The sequence below is a fragment of the Poromitra crassiceps genome, assembly GCF_964638095.1.
Source record: "Poromitra crassiceps genome assembly, chromosome: 10".
NCBI lineage: Eukaryota > Metazoa > Chordata > Actinopteri > Beryciformes > Melamphaidae > Poromitra > Poromitra crassiceps.
In genome coordinates this window covers 41,028,903-41,056,194 of record NC_139631.1, presented here as the reverse complement: position 1 = coordinate 41,056,194, position 27,292 = coordinate 41,028,903, and the positions used below count along the sequence as shown (strand labels likewise).

Below are 27,292 nucleotides of genomic sequence, written 5' to 3'. Positions count from 1 at the left end.
GCTTCCTCGACGGCCAATAAGAGAAGCTCCATTCGTGGCATCAAAGAGCATGAGTAACTTGATTCTTTCTCTTGGTTGTTTTTTCTGTCATGTATCCACTTGAGTTTGCATTCAATGAGAAGACATTGATGTGAGACAATAACTTTCAAGATTTTCTTGCTTTTTAAAAATGTATACCAGTACATACATTAAAACATGATTGACCTCGACATGGTTCACCGTTGTCTTGTGTTTTCAGCTCCAAGGTCTTTGCTTTTGCATTTCATCATTTTTCACCCAAGAAAACACACCACACGGGTTTGGTCTATTTTATTTGTCCTTTAATTCTACAACAATGTAATGCTCTTCAAAGTCAATTCAACAAAACAAAATATTCAGACTTAACAAGGAGCACTTGTTACAGGAAACTGCTATGTACAGCTACAAAGTCCTCTGACAGAGACGTGAGAGGGTTCAAAGTGCTTCTCAAACAAACGAGGGAAAAAGGAGGAAAAGAAAACCGAAGCATGAGATCCCTCTGTGAGAGAGCCCTAATAAAACTGCTTGGCACCAGTCTCCACCAAGAGAGACATGCATACATACACTCACTCTCACACACACACACACACACACACACACACCAACGTACCACGCATTCACACCGACACGCACCCACGTCACGTCACGTGATGACTGGGCCGTTACAGCGACGCCTCCTACAGGACACTGGGTGAACATCAGCGTTAGTGAAGGAAAACACAACATAATGCAGACAAGAGTAGTTCTTGGGACAGAAAAAGAAACAAGACTAAGGCAAGACTAGTTATAAGCCGGGTCCAGACTGCTGCAGCGCCGGGAGACGGGCTGGCCAAGAAACGTGTGACTGTCTGAATGATTGTGTCAGTGTTGAGCAGCAGTCTGGCTCCGGCTAGTAGGGGTGGGGTGGGAATCTATACAGCAGAGTATCACGATATTTTGTGGGGCAATATATCGTATCGCACGAACGCCAAGTATCGCAATATTTTATGATATAAATTGTCAGGTGCAACCTTTATGACAGTGTTGGTCAGTCTCTGTCTACTTGACAATTTGGCTGCAATAAAAACGATTGAAGTGAGATGATCAGACTGGAAACTTTATCTAGATACAACAGATGTTTTTCCTCTGGGGACAAATTGCAGTGGGGAAAAAAAGGTAATAAAATCGCAATACTCAATCGCGATAGTATCATCGTGACTTAAGTATCGTGATAATATATGGTGGAATACTAACACATGGGCTGGGTGCTGGCTCAGAAAATACCTTGAGATAAAAAGGCTATGAAATAAAACTCTTCAAACGGGAGCTCCTTTGGTGTGCAGATCCTTCTAAATATCGTATCGTGGAGTATCTGTTGATTCTCACCCCTATTAACTAGTTAGTCTGCCGCTGCTGCTGCTCAACACTCAGTGTGTTTCGACAATAGTGAGTCAGTCAGTCAGTCAGTCTCTGAGACGTTTCTTGGCCGGCCCGCTCCGAGTGCAAAAAGCAAGAGTAAGGGATCATCCTGATGTGTCCCACATGTACAACCATGACGCTCCACAACACCGCCCCCATCAGGGCGGGCGTGATGGGACCAGAGAAATGATGACCGACCAAAAAAAAAAACAAGGGCGACCAACCTCAGTTACAATACGGAAAAGAAGGTACTTTCATTTTCAGCTTTATTTCCATGTACTGTGTGGCAGTGTCTACTTAATGTCATGTACTGTGTGGCAGTGTCTACTAATGTTGTGCAAAAAAGAGTCACTTCTTTTCATTTGTTTTCTTTTCTTTTAGACCATTCACATTCATGGATGGGTGAAGGAGGCGAGCTTTTGGCGTCCCACATGCTGGAAGGATAAATGCTGTAGCCCAGTGATACTCAACTTGCGGCCCGCGGGCGCCCCCTGTGTGGCCCGTGATGGAATTGCAATTTTTTTTTTTTTTTACAGTGCACCTGAACGCAACATGCAAGATACCCACTGAATAAGTGTCCAAATGTTCATGTCATTCTGGCCAATACTCCACTTCTGTTATAGCATTTCAGTCTGGAATATGGAATATCTTTCAATAATCTATAATTTAGCTGCTAAATTGTCAAATACTGCCGTCTGCTCACTACCCAGGCACTTATGCATGTACTTAACCTAACTAACTTAACCTAACTAACTATCCGGTGTGCACAACATTGTCAGACTAAACTCCGGCTGACACCCCAAAAACCTACAATCCGCTACAGAAAAATGTATATTGTTTGTTTATTAACTGGCCCCTGGCCTTCTATCATTTCACGAAAGTGGCCCCCGGGCAAAGCAAGTTGAGTATCCCTGCATGTAGCCTATCAGAGTGTCTGCCTGTGTGATGGTGGTGAAAAGACACAGGAAGGAGACATGCTGTAGCCTATCAGAGTGTCTGTGGGTCTTCACACTGGGCCCAGGCAGGAAGAAGGCAGTAGGGACACTGAATGCAGATTAAGGGACATTCCTCTCATTTAGCCCTCTCACATTAACTACAGCTGCAAAGCTTCACACCAAAGTGACATACCGGTTATCCACCATCTGAACAAAGTTCCAGCTTCTCTTCATGCCAAAGTTACAACAAAGCATGTTTTTGTTGGTTTCTTTTTATGACTAGGTAAATTCGTCATAAAAATACAAGTCCTTGATTTTGACAATTTTTTCTATATTTTAGAGATATCATGATGCACTATTTCTCTCCAAATGGATAGATAACATTTTGGACATGAACTCTTTCCGTTTGGGAGATGATGACCAGAAACAGTTGTGAATAAAACATGTGCAACAACAGGAGCATTGATCTAGCCCTGATCTAGGATCAGCACTGAGGGTAGCCTCAACATGATTGCTACACATCATGGAAAAGTAGGGTCGATATACACGGAGGTGTCCGTGAATTTTTGGGGTAGCCGGCCGAAACTATGAGAACGTCCAGATATCAGAATCAATCGTATTCCCTCACTGTTGAGTGCTACGCTCACGTTTATATGAACATTATAAACTCAACAATGAGTCAAGATGCTAAGTCAGAGCTGCTGGTCCCAGATCAGTGCTCTCTGGACTCTACAGAGGAAGAGAGAGAGAGTGCTGCTGGATGGATGAGCTGCTGCTCAGAGTGAAATAAACATGTCAATTAGAAGGTACTTTATCAAAGAATAAAATAACAAAACAAATCAATGTTTTGACACGTCTTACCCTGGTTGCCCTGAAGCGGCTTGTTCAAACATTCTTTGGGGGATATTGAAGGACATGCTGCTGCATCTGGGCTATGAGGGTGAAAGTTCCTTCTCATTTAAAGAGTGAAGGTCAAAGGTCAAGCAAGCCATTGAAACACAAGCTGAACACTCCAGAAGGCCAGTGAGAAACAAACTTCAAGCTTGTTATGCTGACCGGCTTCCACAGCAGCTCCACTGCCCTGCACACCTCTCTCATCTGCTCTCCACTGCACACAACTCTCTCATCTGCTCTCCACTGCACACAACTCTATCATCTGATCTCCACTGCACACACCTCTCTATCATCTGCTCTCCACTGCACACAACTCTCTCATCTGATCTCCACTGCACACACCTCTCTATCATCTGCTCTCCACTGCACACAACTCTCTATCATCTGCTCTCCACTGCACACAACTCTCTCATCTGCTCTCCACTGCACACAACTCTCTCATCTGCTCTCCACTGCACACAACTCTCTCATCTGCTCTCCACTGCACACAACTCTCATCTGCTCTCCACTGCACACAACTCTCATCTGCTCTCCACTGCACACAACTCTCATCTGCTCTCCACTGCACACAACTCTCATCTGCTCTCCACTGCACACAACTCTCATCTGCTCTCCACTGCACACAACTCTCATCTGCTCTCCACTGCACACAACTCTCTCATCTGCTCTCCACTGCACTGCACCTCTCTCATCTGCTCTCCACTGCACACAACTCTCTCATATGCTCTCCACTGCACACCTCTCTCTCATATGCTCTCCACTGCACACACCTCTCTCATCTGCTCTCCACTGCACCTCTCTCATCTGCTCTCCACTGCACACCTCTCTCTCATATGCTCTCCACTGCACTGCACCTCTCTCATCTGCTCTCCACTGCACCCAACTCTCTCATCTGCTCTCCACTGCACACAACTCTCTCATCTGCTCTCCACTGCACACCTCTCTCTCATATGCTCTCCACTGCACTGCACCTCTCTCATCTGCTCTCCACTGCACACCTCTCTCTCATATGCTTTCCACTGCACTGCACCTCTCTCATATGCTCTCCACTGCACTGCACCTCTCTCATCTGCTCTCCACTGCACACAACTCTCTCATCTGCTCTCCACTGCACTGCACCTCTCCCATCTGCTCTCCACTGCACACAACTCTCTCATCTGCTCTCCACTGCACCCAACTCTCTCATCTGCTCTCCACTGCACCCAACTCTCATCTGCTCTCCACTGCACTGCACCTCTCTCATCTGCTCTCCACTGCACCCAACTCTCTCATCTGCTCTCCACTGCACCCAACTCTCATCTGCTCTCCACTGCACTGCACCTCTCTCATCTGCTCTCCACTGCACCCAACTCTCTCATCTGCTCTCCACTGCACACCTCTCTCATCTGCTCTCCACTGCACACCTCTCTCATCTGCTCTCCACTGCACACACCTCTCTCATCTGCTCTCCACTGCACACAACTCTCTCATCTGCTCTCCACTGCACACAACTCTCTATCATCTGCTCTCCACTGCACACAACTCTCTCATCTGCTCTCCACTGCACACAACTCTCTCATCTGCTCTCCACTGCACACAACTCTCTCATCTGCTCTCCACTGCACACAACTCTCTCATCTGCTCTCCACTGCACACAACTCTCTCATCTGCTCTCCACTGCACACAACTCTCTATCATCTGCTCTCCACTGCACACAACTCTCTCATCTGCTCTCCACTGCACACAACTCTCTCATCTGCTCTCCACTGCACACAACTCTATCATCTGCTCTCCACTGCACACAACTCTCTCATCTGCTCTCCACTGCACACAACTCTCATCTGCTCTCCACTGCACACAACTCTATCATCTGCTCTCCACTGCACACAACTCTCTCATCTGCTCTCCACTGCACACAACTCTCTCATCTGCTCTCCACTGCACACAACTCTATCATCTGCTCTCCACTGCACACAACTCTCTCATCTGCTCTCCACTGCACACAACTCTATCATCTGCTCTCCACTGCACACAACTCTCTCATCTGCTCTCCACTGCACACAACTCTCTCATCTGCTCTCCACTGCACACAACTCTCTCATCTGCTCTCCACTGCACACAACTCTCTCATCTGCTCTCCACTGCACACAACTCTCTCATCTGCTCTCCACTGCACACAACTCTCTCATCTGCTCTCCACTGCACACAACTCTCTCATCTGCTCTCCACTGCACACAACTCTATCATCTGCTCTCCACTGCACACAACTCTCTCATCTGCTCTCCACTGCACACAACTCTCTCATCTGCTCTCCACTGCACACAACTCTCTCATCTGCTCTCCACTGCACACACCTCTCTCATCTGCTCTCCACTGCACACAACTCTCTCATCTGCTCTCCACTGCACACAACTCTCTCATCTGCTCGTCCTGCCAGCAGACTCACATCAAGCAGTAGTTGCAAATAAGGTTCAGTGTTGTTTTGTGGGGAACAGGAGCTGGGTCAGCCCAACAGCTGGAAATGATGTGCGATCGTTAAGGCCGCAGCTCGTTAGGGTGCAGCTACAGTAACGATGCTTTTCATTATCGATTCATGTGTCGATTGTTTTCTCCACTAATCCATTCGTCGTTTGGTCTATAAAATGTCAAGAAATGGTGAAACATGTCGATCACTTTTTCCCCAAAGACCAAGATGACATCCTCACGTCTTTTGTCCTCCTGACCACAAGACAAAGAGAATCAGTTTACTGTCATAGAAGACTAAAGACACCAGAAAATAAGAAGCTGCAATGAGAGCATTTTAGCATGTTTCTTATAAATGAGTCTAAATGATTAATCGAGTATAAAAATAGTTGATTAATTTCCTGTCGATCGACTAATTCGCTTTTAAACGAGTAATCGTTGCAGCTCTAGTTGATAGTCTAAAGCGGTGACACTCAACCCGAGGCTCTAGAGCCACATGCGGCTCCTTTATGGGTGGTTGTGGCTTTTTGAAGTCCTACTTAAAAGAAATAAATTCATAAAAAAAAAAGCTTGTGGCTCTTGCAAAGTGTTTTGTTTGTCAGTGAGGCTCCTGAGCAGGGGAAGGTTGCGTACCACTGGTCTAAAGCTTTCCTGCACTCATTGTATTGTATAGGGGGGCGGGGCAAAGCACAACTATCTGACATCTAAGTCAGGAAACACAAACTGGTGAATTTGCAAATACTGTTTGATCTGAAGCTACGCTAAGAAGCAGGCCCAGCGGCAACACCACAAGCTGCATGAGTAGGATTCAAAGATTGGTAGTCTGGAGGAGACGAAGAGCATCATGGACATAGTCTGGAGGAGATGAAGAGCATCATGGACATAGTCTGGAGGAGATGAAGAGCATCATGGACATAGTCTGGAGGAGACGAAGAGCATCATGGACATAGTCTGGAGGAGATGAAGAGCATCATGCACATAGTCTGGAGGAGACGAAGAGCATCATGGACATAGTCTGGAGGAGATGAAGAGCATCATGCACATAGTCTGGAGGAGATGAAGAGCATCATGGACATAGTCTGGAGGAGACGAAGAGCATCATGGACATAGTCTGGAGGAGACGAAGAGCATCATGGACATAGTCTGGAGGAGACGAAGAGCATCATGCACATAGTCTGGAGGAGACGAAGAGCACCATGGACATAGTCTGGAGGAGATGAAGAGCATCATGCACATAGTCTGGAGGAGATGAAGAGCATCATGGACATAGTCTGGAGGAGATGAAGAGCATCATGGACATAGTCTGGAGGAGATGAAGAGCATCATGGACATAGTCTGGAGGAGATGAAGAGCATCATGGACATAGTCTGGAGGAGATGAAGAGCATCATGCACATAGTCTGGAGGAGATGAAGAGCATCATGCACATAGTCTGGAGGAGATGAAGAGCATCATGCACATAGTCTGGAGGAGATGAAGAGCATCATGGACATAGTCTGGAGGAGATGAAGAGCATCATGGACATAGTCTGGAGGAGATGAAGAGCATCATGGACATAGTCTGGAGGAGATGAAGAGCATCATGGACATAGTCTGGAGGAGATGAAGAGCATCATGGACATAGTCTGGAGGAGACGAAGAGCATCATGGACATAGTCTGGAGGAGATGAAGAGCATCATGCACATAGTCTGGAGATGAAGAGCATCATGGACATAGTCTGGAGGAGATGAAGAGCATCATGGACATAGTCTGGAGGAGATGAAGAGCATCATGCACATAGTCTGGAGATGAAGAGCATCATGGACATAGTCTGCGCTGGTATTTTGTACCTTTCCAGCTGATTGCTTACAAAACAATCAGCAATGTGAATCTGTAAAGCGTCACTGAACTACAAGCGCAGTGTGGATCACCGGTGTGTGTGTGTGTATGTGTGTGTGCATGAACGAGTGTCAAGGAGGCTCTGTGTGTGTGTGTACAAAGAAGAGGTAGTGTTTGTAGATGGATTTGAATGGAGTCGTGTGTGTGTGTGTGTGGGGGAGGGGATATTTTGGGTTCAAGGTTGCTTGTTTATTTTGGACCACTGCTTTCTCAGTGCATAGGCTCATTTCAATTGGATTTTTGCATTGGGGATCAGAACACAGGTTATGAGATTGCAGCTCTGGGCACTCACACTTGGCCTAGTCTCTCAAGACGCACTGGCTCCCCCGCAATTTGAAAATGCTGCCCGTCCAGCCGTCTGTACTTCAGCAGCTCTCAAAGCTGGTCAAAATATGCCGGGATATCCGCTTATTTCCCCACTTCCGTGTCCCGTGTGCAGTCGCATAATAGCTCCGACTGGAAAACAAACTAGTGGAATCCTAGCTAGCTCGCTGCGGAGCAGAAATGGAAATTAGACAAGATATTTGTATTTATTTATACATTTATTTTTGTGAACATGTGTCACTCATGATTGGTTGAATACCAGTGAACTTTGTTTGTGTTCCTTTGGAAGATGACAACTTCCTCTGTCCAAATTGTAATGGGCTGAAGTTAGGCCCATATGATTTCCGCAAAACAGTAATAAAAATGGAATCAGCTGTAAAACATGGAATAGGGTTGGGGTGTTTTGAGAGGGGGGTCAGTCTTGCGTGGGACCCTTACGCAGGGATGCAAACTCATGGCGAGTGAAAAGGTGACCGATAGGGCAACAACACTCAAAGTCATTCACCCAAGTGCCCGATTTTGGGGTCACCTAAAGGTGACTAGTTTGCATCCCTGCTTACGTCACCTCACAACTTGGGTTTCACTTTGACAAACATGTTGAAGAGGCTGTCTGAGAGAGACAAGTTATTAAAAAAATATATTATAAATAACGATCCTCCTAACTCCTAAACAAAAAAACTAAAGAAAAAATGAGCTGAAGTACAGACTGTCTCTGGAGCATTCGGAGATTGTGCAGGGCTGTACGTTAACTTTTTTGCACTGGTGCTACAGAGGTTGATCGTTTTGTAGCACACATATAAAAAGTATGTTACCATCTATAAAAAGGGCACACAAAATCCAAAAATCAACAAGAATGATTTGCTTCAAAACAGTATAGCACGTGTGCTAAAGGGCATAGCACGTGTGCTAAACAGTATAGCACGTGTGCTAAACAGCATAGCACGTGTGCTAAACAGCATAGCACGTGTGCTAAACAGTATAGCACGTGTGCTAAACAGCATAGCACGGGTGCTAAACAGTTTAGCACGGGTGCTAAACAGCATAGCACGGGTGCTAAACAGCATAGCACAGGTGCTAAACAGTATAGCACGTGTGCTAAACAGCATAGCACGGGTGCTAAACAGCATAGCACGGGTGCTAAACAGCATAGCACGTGTGCTAAACAGCATAGCACGTGTGCTAAACAGCATAGCACGGGTGCTAAACAGCATAGAACGGGTGCTAAACAGTATAGCACGTGTGCTAAACAGTATAGCACGTGTGCTAAACAGTATAGCATGTGTGCTAAACAGTATAGCACGGGTGCTAAACAGTATACCACGGGTGCTAAACAGTATAGCACGGGTGCTAAACAGTATAGCACGGGTGCTAAACAGTATAGCACGGGTGCTAAACAGTATAGCATGGGTGCTAAACAGTATAGCACGTGTGCTAAACAGCATAGCACGGGTGCTAAACAGTATAGCACGTGTGCTACTGCGGTCAATTCATTCATAGCACAGAGCGGTTTTTTCCTAGCACCTGCTACATATATGTAGCACTGTACAGCCATGTTGTGGAAGAGATAGACTGGCTTGAGAGACTACAGTGGCCTGAACATGTCTGTTGCGTGTCTCCTATACGTTATAGCTACATGTCTGTTGTGTGTCTCCTATACGTTATAGCTACATGTCTGTTGCGTGTCTCCTATATGTTATAGCTACATGTCTGTTGCCTGTCTCCTATATGTTATAGCTACATGTCTGTTGCGTGTCTCCTATACGTTATAGCTATACGTTTTTTTTTACTGCATCCACACATCCAACCCCCCTCCCCCACATGGTACAAATGATATTGAAATGACAAGCGTGCCCACAGCCGCCGACCAGAGCCGACTCACGACCAAGCAGATCCGCTACTGACCAACACTGATTATCCTGTGGCAGTTGAATTGTCTGGATTTTAAAACAGCAATTCAAGAAAGAAAGAAAGAAATATAATAAATAAAGTGAAAGAAAGGATCGCATTTAAAAGGGAAAACCACTGCAGCATCACAACAGGACACCCTGCTCCTCTATTAAAAAACAACAACCTGTATCTTCAACAGGTTGTATATATTACATATACATATATATATATATATATATATATATATATATATATATATATATATATATGCAATTAACAACAAAAGAGAACAAAGATAGGGAAAAAAACTTTTGGTGACTAATTTAGCGAGCCACTATTCAAGGATTCTATACATTATTTTTTCTTAAATGCTATATACGTATCTGAATATATTATTTCGTTCATTTATTTTACAAAAAAAATTGTGTGTGTGTGTGTGTGTGCGCACACGCGCTCGCTCACAAGGAGGTCATTGAATGGTGGTCAGGCAGGGCGGGGTGTCTCTGGGTAGGTGAAGCTGGGTAGTCAGATTCCATGTGGAGTTGGCAGACTATCACTAAGACCCCCCCCTCTACTCCCGGTGGGTGTCCTTCATGTTACAGTCTGTCCTCCGCTCCAGCTGGAAATCACAACTGAGGTCATGACTGAACCCCCCCCCCCCCCGCCGGCACCTAAAAAAACGTGTATGTACGGCAGCCATGTTGAGTCCGCACCTAAAAACCAATCGGAGTCTCCGGAAAGTAGGGGTGCACGATTATGGTCAATGATTATTTAACACGATTCCTCTTTTGATTTTGGAAACATCATGCATTTATTGAACTTTAAAAAAATAAATAACAAATAACACTAGATTTCTTTGAACTGTCATCTTCTACAAAGGAAGGTTTAAAAATAAATAACACGCCGGCTCCATGTTCTGGACTGGAACTACAAGCACCACAGTGTGTTTGGGCTTTGGAGGAGGGGCGGAGCGCACCACTGTGAGGGAAAGGGGTGCGCCGGATTTACAACACGGGACAAAACGAGCGCAACATCACGATTTTATCGCAATTTTCTTGTTTTCGTGATTGTGGCAAGCCAAAATCTTGATCACGACTAATATTCGATCAATTGTGCAGCCCTAGCGAAACGTCCCTCAGATGTCAGATTCATGTACTACAGAGTGCTGCAGGAACGAGTCCTAAAATCCACAAGATGGCGCCATCGCCTGGAAGTCAATGGAGTTTTTGTATGGGGGTTTTGGTTAGATGTCCGAAATAAGCTCTGTGATTAACAACAGTTACTGTAAATATGTTATGTATGATTTTTGGCGATCGCATTTACAGTATGCTTCAAAAATCATAAAAGCTGTGTTGACTTGGGAAGATGATCGTGTTGAACACAAAGGTCTCAGTTTCATACTTTTGCTAACCACAGACCTAACTGCCAGGTTGGCCTATAAAAAGACGGCATCCCTGCGGTACCAGCCATGACTTCACGTGTGATTTCATGCCTGCGGTACCAGCCATGACTTCACGCGTGATTTCGTCTCTGCGGCACCAGCCATGACTTCACGCGTGATTTCATCCCTGCGGTATCAGCCATGACTTCACGTGTGATGTCAAGCTGCGGGAAAGAGCAGACTGAACAACATGAGTGAGAGGTGCACCTTTAGCTGCTGGGGGGTAGGGGTATAAAACAGTCTACCGGCGTGGAAGAGCTGTTAAAGGGGTGCGTGAGGAGATTTAGAAGCCTATGCTATATATATATATATATATATATATTTAGAAGCCTATGCTATATAGGTCACTAAGCAGCCCTCTTGTAGCCATTTTTGTTTTTGAGAAATGTATAGCAGCCTCCTAATAGCACTTTCAACACTGCTTGCTTGAAGTCAATGGGGATTGAAATGATTTCCTAGAAAATCCAAACGAGCCATTCCATTTGCTATTCTTACTGTGGTAATATAGAGTATTTGGAGAGAAAAAAGGCTTCACAAAAGCATGTGATTTTGTCTTACAAAAATGGTTTTATTCCCCACTGACTCGCAGCAGCATTGCTAACAGACTACTGTTAATTTCTCACGAACAAAAACACACAAAAAAAACATTTTCAATATCCCAAGAGCATTTTCCAGTTCAAACCAACACGCCGTTAGACAGCAAACATCTGTCCAACATCTCCTGCCTGCTCGTGACACATTGACCTGAATCCCGACACACACAACTCAAACGGAACTTACATCAAAACCTTCGACTGCGAGCAAACGCGTGGAGTTGGGATCGAGCTCTTCTCTCCTGACCCGACGGCGTCCAGAAGAAGCGGGTTTTTACGGGCCGAGCTGGGAGGCGCTGGTGCTTTGGAGAGCAGTGAGGGGGATGAGCTGGGAGGCGCTGGTGCTTTGTAGAGCAGTGAGTGGGATGAGGTGGGGGAAATGATTCGGACCAGAAGCCGTCCATGGAGAAGGTCCCAGCAGCAGCACAGTGAGATGACCCTCTCTACCCACCTGGTCCAAAGGCACCAGGAAGTCCATTCTCACTCGCTCTCTCCCCCCCCCCCGGCCTCTACCGGCCAGGAAACCCTGTGTGTGCCGACATGAGCTTCTCACACACACACACACACACACACTTCTCATTCATTCCAGCGCGTATCCGCCATTCAAAGTGCGTGGACTTGTGTATCTACACATGAACGTCCGGACACGCAGCCCGCGGGACATTGCGTATCGCTCCTGTGCTCTTCTTCAGCGCTGTGCCTGTGTCCACGGCTGGTCCCCCCCCCGGGCCCTTCAGTTGGAGCTGGCCGCGATGGTCTTCTCCAGCTCCAGCTCCAGCTCCGTGGGGGCCGAGGTTAGCTGGAGGCCACCGTAGCAGGTCTTGCAGACGCGGCTGGGCTCAAACAGCTGCTGGCTTGGCACTGGGATCTTCTGGTCACAACAGCTGGCGCAGAACACGTTACCGCAGTTCCTGCAGGGGGACACAAACTGGTTACCGTTAGACTCCGCTTCGCTCCGAGCCCCTTCACACCTGGCATTACCATGCGTTCTGCTTTCCAGATTGTGTCCAGATTATATTTTACACCCGACATTAAAATGTGTCTCTTTTGTACACACTCGGCGCACGCTACATCCTTCCCTAAAGACTGACAGTAAACGTCTTATCGCACGTTCTCCATACAAGCATCGGTTCTTATGCAGCATGTTTGTGTCTGAGCTGCCTGTCAGCTGTGTCAAAGAGCGTGGAAGGAAAGAGACGACACTCCGGCCATTTTTGGAAACAGAATGCGCCTCGCAGTGGTCAGCTGCGGTAGCGCTGGCCCCTATAATCAGCCTCTCTAAACAGTAACTCAACGGGAGTTGAACCTCGGGTCCTTTTCATTAGGTATTTATCTTGAAAAAACTAAACAAAGAAAACGAAAAATTTTGCTTAGTTTCCACAATATGGTTGTTGTTTTACATCCCTGCACTACACCACTTCAATCAAGATTTGCAGTACGCCCGGAAAAGATGTGTATCCCCAAAGTTTAGAGTGTTCTCCCGTTGAGTTACTGTTTAGAGAGGCTGATTATAGGGGCCAGCGCTACCGCAGCTGACCACTGCGAGCCTGTGCGAGGTTCTTTTGGCGCTGTCACGCTTCCAAAAATAAAAAATGGCGGAGGCTGCTGGGCGCTGATGTTGCAATGGGGCAATATGGAGCTGTCATTTCTTTCCATAAAAGTTCTTTGGCTGTGTGCTGTGTGCACTTCCTGGCTGGATCTGTGTGCACTTCTTGGCTGGATCTGTGTGCACCTCCTGGTTGGATCTGTGTGCACCTCCTGGTTGGATCTGTGTGCACCTCCTGGTTGGATCTGTGTGCACCTCCTGGTTGGATCTGTGTGCACCTCCTGGTTGGATCTGTGTGCACCTCCTGGTTGGATCTGTGTGCACTTCCTGGTTGGATCTGTGTGCACCGGACATTATTTCTGTTCACAAAGACACTATAGGCGATGCGAGACGCATTGCATTGACACTTTGTTGTCAAATGTGCCAAATGTGTCTCTGAGCACCTGGAGGTGGTTTGGTGATCAGATGTTGTTCAGTGAGTTTATACCTGGTTTGGAACTGTGATTCGGGGTGTTTTTGCACCCAGGACGCATGTTAATGTTAATACAGGTGGAGAGAGTGCTTCTGAGATGCTGTGTGCTTTTCACTCTCACGACAGGCCAGCACAGCACAGCACAGCACAGCACACAGCTGCTCTGACACTCAGCCAGGCTCAATTCACTAGCCAGTCTATGAACCACAGACATTAGCAGCAGTGGACAGGAAGGCTGATCATCACAGTGGAGAAAAGGCTTGGTCAGCATGCTCCGCTTCAGAAAGACAGGCCATGCTCACTCACACACATCTACACACACAGCTGGCCCCTGCGCTCGGCTGGAGGATGTCGGCCTCCCCATGTGGCCCTCAGCGTAAATAAAAACTAAACAAGCATCTAATTGACTGAGCAGGACCAGTAGCAGGTTGACTGAGGGGCCTCCAGTACCATGCTGTGCTGGTGAGAGGAGCAGCATGCTGCCAGGTTGACTTGAGGCTCTGTTTACACGCCAACGCTCCCTGGCATGAAACACCAAACTTTGTTTTGGCGTTGGTGCCTTCCTTTTACACAGCAACAACGTTCTTGGGGCCTGGAATTTTTTTTTTTTTAAACGGGTTCCAGAGTGGGATTCTGTGATAACGCTCACCTTTGCGTCCCCGTGTGAAGTGGCAAAACGCAATTCATTGTGAAAACTGTGACGGCACACCTCCGCTCCATGCATGGAAGACAACAGCCTCAACACGAGTCTCGGGTCCGGACCCCCTATATCCACTGCAAGCCCGGGTAAATGGCTGCACGCGATATACACGTTATCAATGACAATACAACTGTACTCACCCACGAGACAATGTTGTTATCCAAGTTTTGGGTGGCATGGCACTCCCAAATAGTGCGTAGTTTCTAATACCTAGCCCTTATTCACATGCCAGTCCCGAAGTTTAGAACTAAAACACAGCTTTCTTCGGCTGTGTCATTTATTGGTTCAGTGCTCAGTGGTTGTGAGGGTGTACTGCAGTTTACAATTTTGAGCATCGGCTCCGGCATGTTGCTCTGAGCACTCACTAGCCCCTAGATCCTCTTTGCGCGGCTCGCCAGACGATGGCGGCTCTAGGCTGTTTCATTGGCGGCTCGCAGCTGATAGAAATAATACAATCATGTCAAAACCATTCCCTCACTGCGGTGTCAAACAAACTGCGTGGTTGCCAGGTTTGTGGCCCTTTGGAGCACCAAATGGGGGTTGAAACTCACCAAAAACCGGTATCTGGCAACACTGCAAACAAGCCAATGCCTCGTGGAGGCATTGGGTCAGTGGCAGCCAGGGACGCAGAAACAGAGCGCTTCAGGTGCGACAGGGCGTATTGTTGCAGCTGGCATTTCCTCGTCGTTAACGAGAAATGCGCAAGCTGCAACAATCAAGTCACCAGCGTCAGAGTTTTAACGATAAGCAAAGCAGCTGTCTGGAGGTTTGGAGCTGCATCCCAGAGAGACACAGACTGAACATCAGAATGTTTTCATATATATATATTTTAATCAAGTCGGTGTGAATGTTTTCATCACTTTTATCATTTTTATATAGATATATATATATAAAGTCGGTCTGAATGTTTTTATGATTTTTATAATAGTTTCTAACATTTTTATCATTGGTTCTAAATTTTTTATCATTGGTTTTATCATTGAATAAACTAAAAACTAAATCAAACGCTTACTGTGTGGTTTTGCAGTAAAAGTGTCTCTCCTCTTGACTTTGACCGGCTAGTGTGGCTCTCATGGAGAAAATAGTGAGGATCACTGCACTAGCCTATCAATACAATGGCACAAAGTGAATCGCATTGACATTCAACAAACTATCATGACATCAGTGTCTGATAACAAGTTGCTAAAAATACATAATGGGCGATAACTGCCTGCTATTAACGTCTGCACATATTCATTAATTGTTTACGCACAACGTTACTAATTAATTAAACGACCCTACAAGTCACGGCCAGATGCATCGATTTCCTCCATTCCCAACTCAAGTGCTGCAAAGAAAACAGGTCTTTTTTATAAGGCTTTACTGGGTTTTTATTCTGTAATGCAACCATCTGTCACTCTATGACGTGGTCAGTTCAGTCCTAAAGTTGCATCAATCCTGCTAGAAATAGACAGAATAGAGGAAGCTAGGTGTGTTTACCTTCAAAATAAAAGCCATAATCTATTTCTTGGTCAACAAAAAAAACAGTTCAGTCGACTCACTAGGGGTTAAAATTGACTTTTCGAAGGCAGCAGATATTCTTGTTGATCTCTGTTGTGTATCTTTCGGATCACACACACACAAACGTTACAGTGCATCGTTAAGGTTATAGAGAGCCAAAGAACGTCACTTCCTGCTTCAGCACTGTACCAGAGATGTTCATCCACCATTTATTTTCCCATACACATTTCCTAAAATGCTTGTAAAAATAGTTTTACTTGTTCAAACCAAACGGTTCAGATATATTTAGAAACAGGAGAGACCACCTAACATTTCACTCTGACCAAAACGTAAAAAAATGCGGGTTTAAAGAAAATATTGTTTGAATGTTTGTTTTTTTTAGTTTTGGTGTGAGTGAAATGTCCTATGGTCTCCCCCGATTCTAAATATAGCTGAACCGTTTAGTTTGACCAAGTAAAACTATTTTTATAAGCATTTTACGAAATGTCTATGGGAAAATAAATCGCGGAAGAAAATCTCTGGTACAGTGCTGAAGCAGGAAGTGACGTTCACTTTGCCTCTCTATTATTACTTTATTTAATTGTCATTATTGTGAAGGTTGTAACTGGACGTTTCCGTTTTATCCTGACTGACTTGACACTGCTTGGAGTTGGTTGGTGATGATGACATTTTGTGTTAACAGTGTTAACAGTGTGCCGACACCGTCTGCACGTGAAGCGTTATCAGCAGCACTTCTTGGTCCAGACAAAATAGTCTGTTTTGCAGCGTGCTTTCACCATAGCTACTTGTTGTTGTTGTTGTTCATACAGCGCTGTGAAGAAGGAAGTGTCTTTGAAAGGAAGTAGAAGGAAGTGCAGGGTTCCCACACCTTCTTCAACATCAAATTTAAGGACGTTTCAAGGACTTTTAAGGCCCAATTCAAGGAGCCAACATGGCCTAGTTTGAGACAGGGATGGACGATAATTACTGCTACAACACTGAGACTGTTATAATGAGAACTAGTCTAGCAGGCTTTACAGAAACTCACAAATACAATTAAAATGTGTGAACACTTCCTCAACTGTGCTGCTGTGTTCAGATGACACAAATCCACCGACTGCAACGCTTGTTAGAAAATAAGTTGTTTTCACTTGTGGAGAGCTGGAGGAGGCTGCCCTGTAATTCTCTACGCAGGAAAAACCCTCAATTCAAGCACTTTCAATGACCCATGTCTGTTTTCAAAAACGTTTAATAGCTATTTTTATTTCTCAAATTCACAAACGTTCAAGGCTTTCAAGGACAGGACCCGTGGTGGGAACTAGGGATAGGGCCGATCCAATATCGGTATCGGGTGCAGATATTGGCACTAATTCACGAATCGGATCGGAATCGGGGGAAAAATAAAAGAAATTGCAATTCCAGCGCGGGCCGCACAGCTGGCCGCACAGCCGGCCGTAATTTGCCCATGTATAATAGTATCCTTCTTTGCCTTGTATATTTTCTTAATTTTGTCTGCTTTTTGCAAGGTATATAAAAAAAAAAAACTTTAATTGGCCAAATCTTTGCCTATACTGTATATTCAAGAAAAATATTGGTATCGTCATAATATCGGTATCGGCAGAATTCAGGTATCGGAATCGGATCGGAAGTGAAAAAATGTGAATCGGTGCATCCCTAGTGGGAACCCTGGAAGTGTTTGTACGCAGGCGCGTGGTCCGTCTGTGGTGTTGCGTGGCAGCGTTACACCGCCTAGCGGCCTGGCATGCGCACTACGGCGTTTTCGGCCACTTTTGCGGCACACCGTCTGGCACGTAATTCGTTATCATACAACACTGTGTGTGTAAACGCCGAACCAAAGTCAAGAACGCAACATCAGTTTGCCGTTTAATGCAGGGCGCGTTGCCGTGTAAACATGGCCTGAGTGGCCTCTGGTACCATGCTGTGCTGGTGAGAGGTGCAGCATGCTGCCAGCTTGTGGAGAGAGGGGGTGCTGCTGATGGTGAGGAGGGGGGGGGGAGGAGGAGGGGGGAGTGGCCCGACACTTAGCTCACTCATTTGACATTTCCAGGTGAAACAATCATCTTGAGGCCTTGGGGAAAAGTCCTCCGTCCCTCATAGCACAGCCACCCACTGACAGCAGCGTGCTGACACACGCTCACAGCCACCCACTGACACAGCACCGTGCTCACACACACTCACAGCCAATCACAAACTACATCCTGCCAACTGAAGGTCTCGCTCTCAAGTACACACGCACGCACGCATGCACACACACACGCACACGCGCACTAGAGCTGCCGAAAATAATCGATTCAGAGATGCATCGCGATGCTTAATAGGACGATTCTGAATCGATTAACAAATATAAAAAATCGATTTTTTTTTTTTTTTTTTTTTTTTTAAATAATCAAATAAAATAGAATGTAAGTACATGCAGTTGTTTATTTTAATTATGGATCATAATACACTCCAATTCCAAATGCACTTTTATTTTAAAAGTAGCCACACAGTGAGAAAAAAGAAAGTGAGAAAAAATAAATCATGTATTGCGGAAAAAGTGATGCATCGATTTAAGATGCATCGTATAATCGAATCGAATCGAATCGTAGACTTGTATAATCGAATCGTATCGAATCGTGAGATCAGTGAAGATGCACAGCTCTAACGCACACGCACACACACGCACACACACACACGCACACACACGCACACACACACACCCTGCCAACTGAAGGTCTCGCTCTCAAGTTCACACACACACACACACGCACACACACCCTGCCAACTGAAGGTCTCGCTCTCAAGTTCACACACACACACACGCGCACGCGCGCACACGCACACACACACACACACACACACACACACACACACACACACACAGCCACTGAAGGTCTCGCGCTCAAGTTCACACATAGACATCTGGGAAATGAGGAGACATGTCCCTGAGAACTTGCTGAAAAGAGCTGCCAACTACAACAGAATGGAGGGAAACCAGATGCGGTGGGTGGGTGGGTGGGTGGGGCGAGGGTTAGGAGGGTGCAGCGAGGCCGAGTTAGGGTGGGGTGGGGGGGGCGGGGCGGGGGAGGTGGAGGGGATCTCACCAGACCTCCTGGACAGGCTCCCTGCCACTGTGGAGGAGAGGAGAGGGGTAACACAACACAATGGATAAGAGCAGCCATCACAGTGGCCCATACTGCTGCACACAACTGAAACACATGTCCTTCTAAAACGCTACAGCATGTCTACACACCTATTAGCCAATTCAGCTGTGTTGGTCTGAGAAACATTTACGGAAAAAAAACGGCATGAAATGAATCTGATGAAATGTACAAGATAAGAAGAGAGCTACAATCAAAGAGCATTTACATGTTGGCCTCCTACTTTCGAGACGAGGAGCGAGAGAGAAAAGCTGCCGGCGTAACTGGAGATGGTTGTAAACAAGAGGAGCTAAAGTCCAGAGAGGTGTCAATCTATTCTATGTGCAATCTACCGTCAGTCAATGACCCAATGAGCCTGACCCAACTCTGCACAGAGGAGAAACAGGAAGTACAGGGCAGACAACAGCGATATGAGGAAATGAATACCATAAGACAGGAAATGCCACCAGCCGACAGCAAGAGACCTAGATAGCATCCGATTTCTCTCTGGCTCATACAGGCTTCAAGCAGCCGAGGACAATACAGCAATGTTTCCAATCAACTGTTTTCAATAACACAAACGGCCAGGTTGAATGAACAATATCCCTTCAAATTGTGCCTGTGACAGCACAAGGCAAATCGCTGCAATAACACCTATCCGACAAGTTCTTACGCACACACAAAAAATCCTCCAACTCAAAGGATGAAACGGGAGAAGTGGGAGAAGAGGAGGTGTCTCCTGAAGCCTGAACAGGACAGATGACAGGGACATGGACTGAAGGTTGAAGCGAGTGCAGCCCGATGATTAGGGGTGTGTGCTTACCTGCAGTGGTGCTTCCTGGTGGCGAGCCAGAACCTGCTCTCACAGCCGTAGCACTGGGCTGCCAAATGGTCCGGGTACCAGCGGGTCACCTGCAAACGGGGCAGCTAAAGCTCAGTTCACATCTCATCTACGGGGTCGGGCTCAACTACAACCATCAGCTGCCCTCCTGAAGGATCTGAAGCCCATAAAATACATACAGAAATATAATGACAGAAATGATCAGGCAAAGGAAGAGTGCTGCTTTTGAATCAAGAGGTGATGTATGTTCTTTCATTCAGCCAGAGCAGAGGATCTCAAATGTTTTTCAGCCAAGGACCCCTTACAAGATAGAAAATATACCGGGGACCCCCTCATTCTGATTTGTGATTTTGGGCTAAGCTTAATTGTTTCCACGGTAACGTGCTTGACTTTTAATTTGATAGGTTTGTTATTAGAATGTAATCCATGAACCATTTTAGATTTAAAGCATAAACTATTTTCGTTGAACTATGAAGATTTTGCAAAAAAAAAAAATTTTTTTTTTTTTATTACATTACATTTACATTACGTCATTTAGCAGACACTTTTGTTTTGTCCAAAGCGACTTACAATATCACAATTTGTCAACAGTACAGAAAACCACTATGCAACACAATCAATGACAGCCAAGATATTTTGATAGACTAGCACCATGTAGGAAGTAGTTTGAGAAGGAATAAGTAACATGTAGCATTTTATATTTTAATAAAAAAAAAAGAAAAAAAAAAAGTTTTTTTATTTTTATTTTTTTTACTTGCAAACTTTTCGCGGACCCCCTGGCAAAGTGCCACGGACCCCTGGGGGTCCATGGACCCCCATTTGAGAACCACTGAGCCAGAGGACCGGTAAAAGTGGAGGAATAGAATATGGCATTTGGTGGACCTTTTTATCCGACACGCCTTGCATTAGCAAAAAAACATTTTTTGTTTTTTTTGTTGATGTTGATGAAGGCTGACAGCATACAGGTTAGGGATGCACACAATTAATCGAAGCTCGATTACTCGCTCGTGAAGGATTTGCTCGAGCATGTGAAAATGTACTCGATCAAAACAACAACAAAAAGCAACGTGCATTCTGTCAGTAGAGCGGTGTTTTCAAATCATTTTCCAATGATCCTCCAGAGGGCGCAATGATATCACTGTAACAGACTGTTCAGTGTGTATGCGAGGCTCTGTGGATGTCCCCTCAGAGTTACCGTAGAACAGGAAGTGGGGACTTATGTTGTTGATGAGAGCCGGTGTTGACAAGTGTGCTAACGCTAGGCGCTAGCTGTCTGAGAATAAATGTGGAAACGTGTTATAACGTTACAGCCTGACTCTCTCGTTTATTGGTTTATTAACAAAGTGTAAGTAATAGGCGGACCCGGACACTCGGCTACATCACTATAGCCCTTTTCGGACAAGTCATAAGATGCTCTACTTGAACAGTGTTCATTCGGATAAATTGGCTGGCTCCTCTTCCTCAAACCTGGAGCAACCCACCATCAGTGAGGAAGAGGAAGAGTTGCGACGCACGTACAACAACAATCACTTGAACAATGTTCATTGGGATCCTAGTCTCACCTGGACTGGAGCTGAGCAACTCGGCATCAGCGTTCAAGAGCTGCGACGGCTGCATGACGCACTGCGAGCAGAAAAAATAACAATCTGCGGTAAGTGAGCCCCTGTTGGACATAGGCAGCGGCTGCGCCGGGGATTCTGGGCAAATGTTGACATGTCTAAAAGTTATGCCTCCACGTTTTTATGTGTTTCATAGCGTAGGCTATGCTATGCAATGCTGTGAGAAATATAAAACAAGTTGCTGCTGTATAAATAAAGGTTTTATTGAGGAAAAAACGCATTTGGTATGGTTTGGATTTTTTTTTTTTTGGATTTGTTTTTTAATTACAATTACTCGATTGATTGCTCGTTAACGTGACCAATGATCGAGTTCGGGAATTTGTGGAAAATGTGCATCCCTAATACAGGTATAAAGGAGTGAAGTCCCTCCTTGACAAACGGACTTGATTGTGGCTCTTCATAGTCAAGCGTTGTGCTGCCCACCCCGAACCCTGTGTCAGCCCGGTCAGCTTACCTCGGTGTCCTGCTTGTCCACCTGCTCCCAGCTGGCCTCGGAGAAGAGCTCTGTGCTGCAGCGCGACAGACAGTTGGGGTCCAGGTTGTACTCCGAGTCTGTCATTGAGGTCTGCACGAAAGGTGAGGAAAAGACACAGACAATAAGAATCAACCTCACTGGAATCAGCGAGTATGACAAACGACAGGGATTGTGAGCGAGTTTAGACGGTGCTCTGGCTCAGTTAAGACCAGGAGGACCTCTGCAGACCACCAGTCCATCAGCGTCTCACCACTTCGTCTCCAAGGTCTCCGTTGATCCTGAAGGGGCCGCCGTGCTGCTGGCTCTCCAGGCGGCTCCACAGCTCCTGCACCTGCTTCTTCAGGTTCTCCACCTCCAGCTGGTGTCCGGCCTCGATCTGCCTGAGCCTCTGCTGCACGGCGTCCGTGTGCAGCGTCAGGCCGTCGTCGTCCAGGTGGCTGCGGGACCACGGCTGCTCCGGGCTGGCGGTGCTGGCGGCGGGGGCGGCGCGGCCCACGTGGTGGGCGTGGCAGCAGCGGTGCTGCGAGCAGACGCTCCGGTGGTGGTGGAAGCTGAGGGAGTTGCTGCAGCTCACGAGGGACACCTGCCGACTCGGCAGGCTCCGCTCGCCGTTCACTTTGGCCCAGAGGGGGGCGCCGCAGGGCTCCCCGTCGGAGCTCTGGCCGTTATGCAGCCCCTCCTGAAAGGCACCGACGGAGGGTCGCTTGTTGACGCCCCCGTTTAAAGTCCTGGTGGCCGCGTGCTCGGCCTCCGGCTCCGGCCCGTTCTCTTTCCTGGGGCCTTGGTCGCAGGGCTGAGGGCAGACGGGCTGTGCTGCTGGGAGCTCCAGCCTGCTGCAGGCCTCTTCGGTCACAGTCTCTGTGGAGCTCTCCATGAGGGAGGCCCTCTTTTCCGCCTGCTCCACCGGCTCCTCTCTGCCGGAGTCGGGCTCCGGCTCCGGCTCTGTGCAGGCCATCTCAACGGCCCCTGGCTCCTCAGGGGACTCGTCCCCAAAGCCGTTGGCTATAGTTCTGTGGGCCGCGGGCTGCTCTGGCTGGGCTGAGGCGGGCTGACTGCCTCTGTGGTTGGACTCCTCCTGAGCACAACAGTTCTCTACAACCTGCTTCACCAGATCCTCACAAATCTGAGTGATCACAGCCGCCTGCTGCTCCGGTCCCTCTGCCACCTCTGTGGGTGGAGCAGGTCCCTCTGCCACCTCTGTGGGTGGAGCAGGATGCTCCGGTCCCTCTGCCACCTCTGTGGGTGGAGCAGGACTGGTTACCTCCTCCTCAGCCTCAACCACACCATTCTCTGGACGGAGACCATTGGAGAGCGGTTCATTCTGCACTTCAGTCCCGTTGACCTTAGCACACTGATCTACCTCCTCCACATCTGCTTCCATCTCCAACTCGGCGTCACCGTTGTTAAGAACGTGCGTGACCGCCGCACCAGCCTCTCTCTGAGTCACAGCCGCACCAGCCTCTCTCTGAGTGACCGCCGCACCAGCCTCTCTCTGAGTGACAGCTGCACCAGCCTCTCTCTGAATCTCAGCTCCGGCCTCCTCCTTCGTGGCCTCCTGAAGAATGTTCTCCATCTGGCCTTCCGCTACGCCCACCGCCACAGACAGCTCAGCCTCCTTCGCATCCTCTCCTGCCGTCTCCGGGCCCGCGGAGGCTGCCTGTCCGAGCGGGGCGCGCGGCCCCGGGGCTCGGGGGCTGTCGTCCAGCTCGGAGTCGGCCGTGTCCGGGTGAGGCTCCGCTCCGGGGTGACCGTTACACCGGCCCTCCTGATCCTGGCCCCCTCCTCCGCCCTCCGAGCCCACGGCCATGTTGAGCTCCAGGGAGCGGCGGTGGTCTTGCCACTTCTCGTTGAGGCTCGGGTCACTGGAGCGCCGGTTGGGAGCCAGCGAGCTGCTCAGCTCACAGGCGCTGGGCAGGTTGTCGAAGGAGCGAGTCTTCGGACGTCTGGAGGGAAAGGAGGAAGAAATTGTGAGGAATTGAGCGCATTATGCATGGAGGTAGCCTTGCATCACTTAAAGCTGCATTCAGCGATGTTTTTGTGTTCAAATAAGTGTTAAATGGCTCTATATATTCTGACAGCAATCACTGACATAGAGTGTCTGGTCAGTAACTTGGAACCCCCAAACCCACCGCTGCCCTCTATCTCTCTCCTGTAGTCCTGCAGGCAGTGCGGACGTATCTCCACAAGCGTAACTCGTAGAGACTCACGGATGGCGGCGTTTGATTCGGGGTGAAAAAATACATATAGTCCTTTAAAGGCATCGCGATCTGACCTTCCGTTTCCCAGAAAATGTCAACATCGAGGAGCTGCACGTCCCCTCCGCCGAGCTGCGCCGATAGGCCGGCCAGCTGCGGTGCACTCCCCTGGCACAGTCGGCGCTGGCGATTTCGCGTAAGCATAAATCCGCTTTTACTGACCAAACACTCTATTTCCATGATTGCTGTCAGAATATAGAGCCATTTAACACTTATTTCAACAGAAAAACAGCGCTGAATGCAGCTTTAACAGTGGCTCAGTGTCTTTGAGGCCCCATGATTCAAACTGCAGTCGCACACATAATCTCAGTTAATCATTACAGGATGTTCAGTATGAAGAAATATATAATATAACCATGAATGGAAAATGATGAGGGAAGTTCAGCTTAAAGTCGAACTGAACTTGTTCGTCACGTGCATAATGAGTCCGTTTCAGACTGAAAACATAGTTTGTCTAAGATGACAGGTTGAGAGGCGGGTCATAGTATCATGTCGATGATTTTATTTGACAATTCTGGGGACTGGATTGGGCTTTGGCCAATCCTGGCGTATTCCGCCTCCAAATGGAGTGGGATTCAGTTGTGTTGTGGCGCTCCCCTCGGGAAGAGCCTTTTGACGGGAGGAGTGGAGCTCAGCGAGCCGCAGGCAGCCAGCTGCCTTCGTGTTGCCGAGCGGAGAGTGCAGCACGTCGGCCTGGAATCTCCGAGGGGCGACCCCTGACAACCAAGCTCTCGGATGCGCGCGCCATTATCGCTGCTGTAAATACGATATCCCTGGAATGCGCGTTTTAATGAGCCAGTTACATTTCTTTGCATTCTTAGAGATTATAGTTTTTGTTTTTTGTTCATGTTTCTAACAATTGGCCAAGTTAGTAGTTAGTTTATGGGATAGGAATTCTGCCAGATGACAGGCACTAGGCGCCATTTTCTACTTCATTTGGAAGAGAAAATTATCCTGAAATGAAGATTTGATTGACAGCTGCATGTCGTGATATGATTGGTTGAAATGGGGTAGAAATTTGATAGTACTGGGTGACGTCAGCAAACTGTACATTACTGTTATCAATGAAATCTTGAAAAATGAACTTTTGATGTGAAAAAGTGTGAAAAACTAAAGAAATTAGATTGTTGTGATTTTTTTGGCATACATTATTAAATAGGTGCACTGCATACCCAGGTATTTGAACTAAAAGAAAAGAAAAGTCATTTTTGGGTTCAGCTCGACTCTAAGTGATTGAGGAGATTTAACATTAACATGTCAATCAAATCTCATCCCCGTAGAATGATCATCAAGGAAGCCCACAAACTCGCTCACATTGGATTCAGAAGTGTTCTCTGTCATAAACCAAGTCAACATCAAAACATCAACAAAGCTATGATGCATTTCCTGTTCCTCTTTCATGACGCCGTGGCTGTCATGAGACGTGTCGTTGAGATAAGCAGAGCATAAAACCATCTCAGGTATCCATGACTGCGAGGGTCCAATCAGATGACAGTATCTGAGGAGTTGGGGCCCCCGCTGGTTGTGTGGGGGGCCCTCAACCTGGGTCTATCTTACATCAGGGAGGAAGTGGGAGTGTGGGTCGGGGTGCCAGCGGGCCAGGCTCACCTGCCCAGGGGAGCGTCCTCGGGGTTGGCACCGGGCACGGGGTAGGGGGCGCACGAGTCGTCGGACGGGGTGGTGGGGGAGGAGCTGGGCAGGTAGACGGCCGTCCACAGCATCAGGTTGCGTACATGACACACTGGGTGGAGAACCTGCAACGACAGACAGAGACACACACTTAGCCAGGGATGTGATCAGGAAACGGAACGAAAACAAACACAATACAAAACTTCGGAAAAATCCCTGCTGATAAGAATGACCACCATGGACATTGGAAATAGAGTTTGATCAGACAAGAAAATCTGAATTATTCGGACCAAAAAATAAAATGAATAAATAAATCGGAGAATATTAAGTGCAAAATACGTTCCCAGTTACCACAAATTTTTAAATATGAAATCCAAGGCTTTACAGAAGCTCACAGTCAACAATTAAAAAGAGAGAGGCTGGAATGTGTGGACACTTCTCAACTGTGCTGTGTTACACATTAAATGGGGGGAGAAGGGTCAAAAGAACTTCAACTTCTGTTCTTGCACAAAATATACATAAACCAAAGCACTTTCAGAGCCATGTGTATTTATGTCTATTTTCAAAAACTTTTCAAGGCCTTGATTTAGTCTCCTGAAATTCGCAAACTTTCAAGAATGCCAAGGACCCGTGGGAACCCTGAAGGCCACGCACACAAAAACAACAGTGTCACCACAACAATGTGCTTTGCTTTCCAGAGGGTGGCAACACCACTCCTAAATCACAGCAGTCTCTGTAACAATGAACAGTGAATTGACAGCAGCGTGATGACATAGAGTGGTGTGGGGAGAGGGCCCTCCTCCCCACACTGTCTGAGACTGCAGGCTCTGGAAACAGCTGCCTGTAGACCTTAGGGAACACATTCCCTAACAGACAGGCTTTGACAACATGCCTTTTTGTATCAAGATTGTATGTTTTGTTCATCGGTATAATTTGTCTTATTGGTTTTCAGTCCTTCTCGTGTTGCTTGTAAAGCACTTTTTAAACATGCTTTACACTTCGGAGCTTTGTTTTATAAGTTCATTATTCACTTGCCTCCGAGTTTCATTAGGTTCAATTAGATTTTTGGATCAAGTCACCTACAAGGCACCTACACAGCGATCAGTGGCTCTGACTATTAAAGGACAGCTTTACTGATAATCAACTCACTTTGTATCATTGTAATCTGGGTAATATAAGCACATGAGCAGTGTTTACCCTCTCTCTCTGTTATCCTCACGGAGATCTCCCATTTCCTCCTCTGGAAAAACGCTCCGTTGTGACGCGTTTTACGTCACAACGGAACTGCGGAGATTCTGCTCGAGACGTGGAATCTGCTCGTTTATTT

General features: G+C 47.0%; 1 protein-coding gene across 1 annotated transcript in view; it reads right to left on the bottom strand.

Moving 5' to 3' along the window:
* Positions 1 to 11,894: 11,894 nt before the first annotated feature.
* Positions 11,895 to 27,292, bottom strand: part of mtmr3 (myotubularin related protein 3) — a 50,200-nt gene continuing 34,802 nt past the window's right edge. Inside the window, exons 15-20 of the mRNA XM_083645443.1 lie at positions 25,945 to 26,090; positions 22,332 to 24,024; positions 22,061 to 22,171; positions 19,970 to 20,058; positions 19,111 to 19,137; positions 11,895 to 12,720 (exon numbers count right to left, since the gene is read on the bottom strand). Of these exons, the coding sequence (XP_083501569.1) occupies positions 12,543 to 12,720; positions 19,111 to 19,137; positions 19,970 to 20,058; positions 22,061 to 22,171; positions 22,332 to 24,024; positions 25,945 to 26,090 (2,244 nt within the window). The 3' untranslated portion in view covers positions 11,895 to 12,542. The remainder of the gene's footprint in view (positions 12,721 to 19,110; positions 19,138 to 19,969; positions 20,059 to 22,060; positions 22,172 to 22,331; positions 24,025 to 25,944; positions 26,091 to 27,292) is intronic.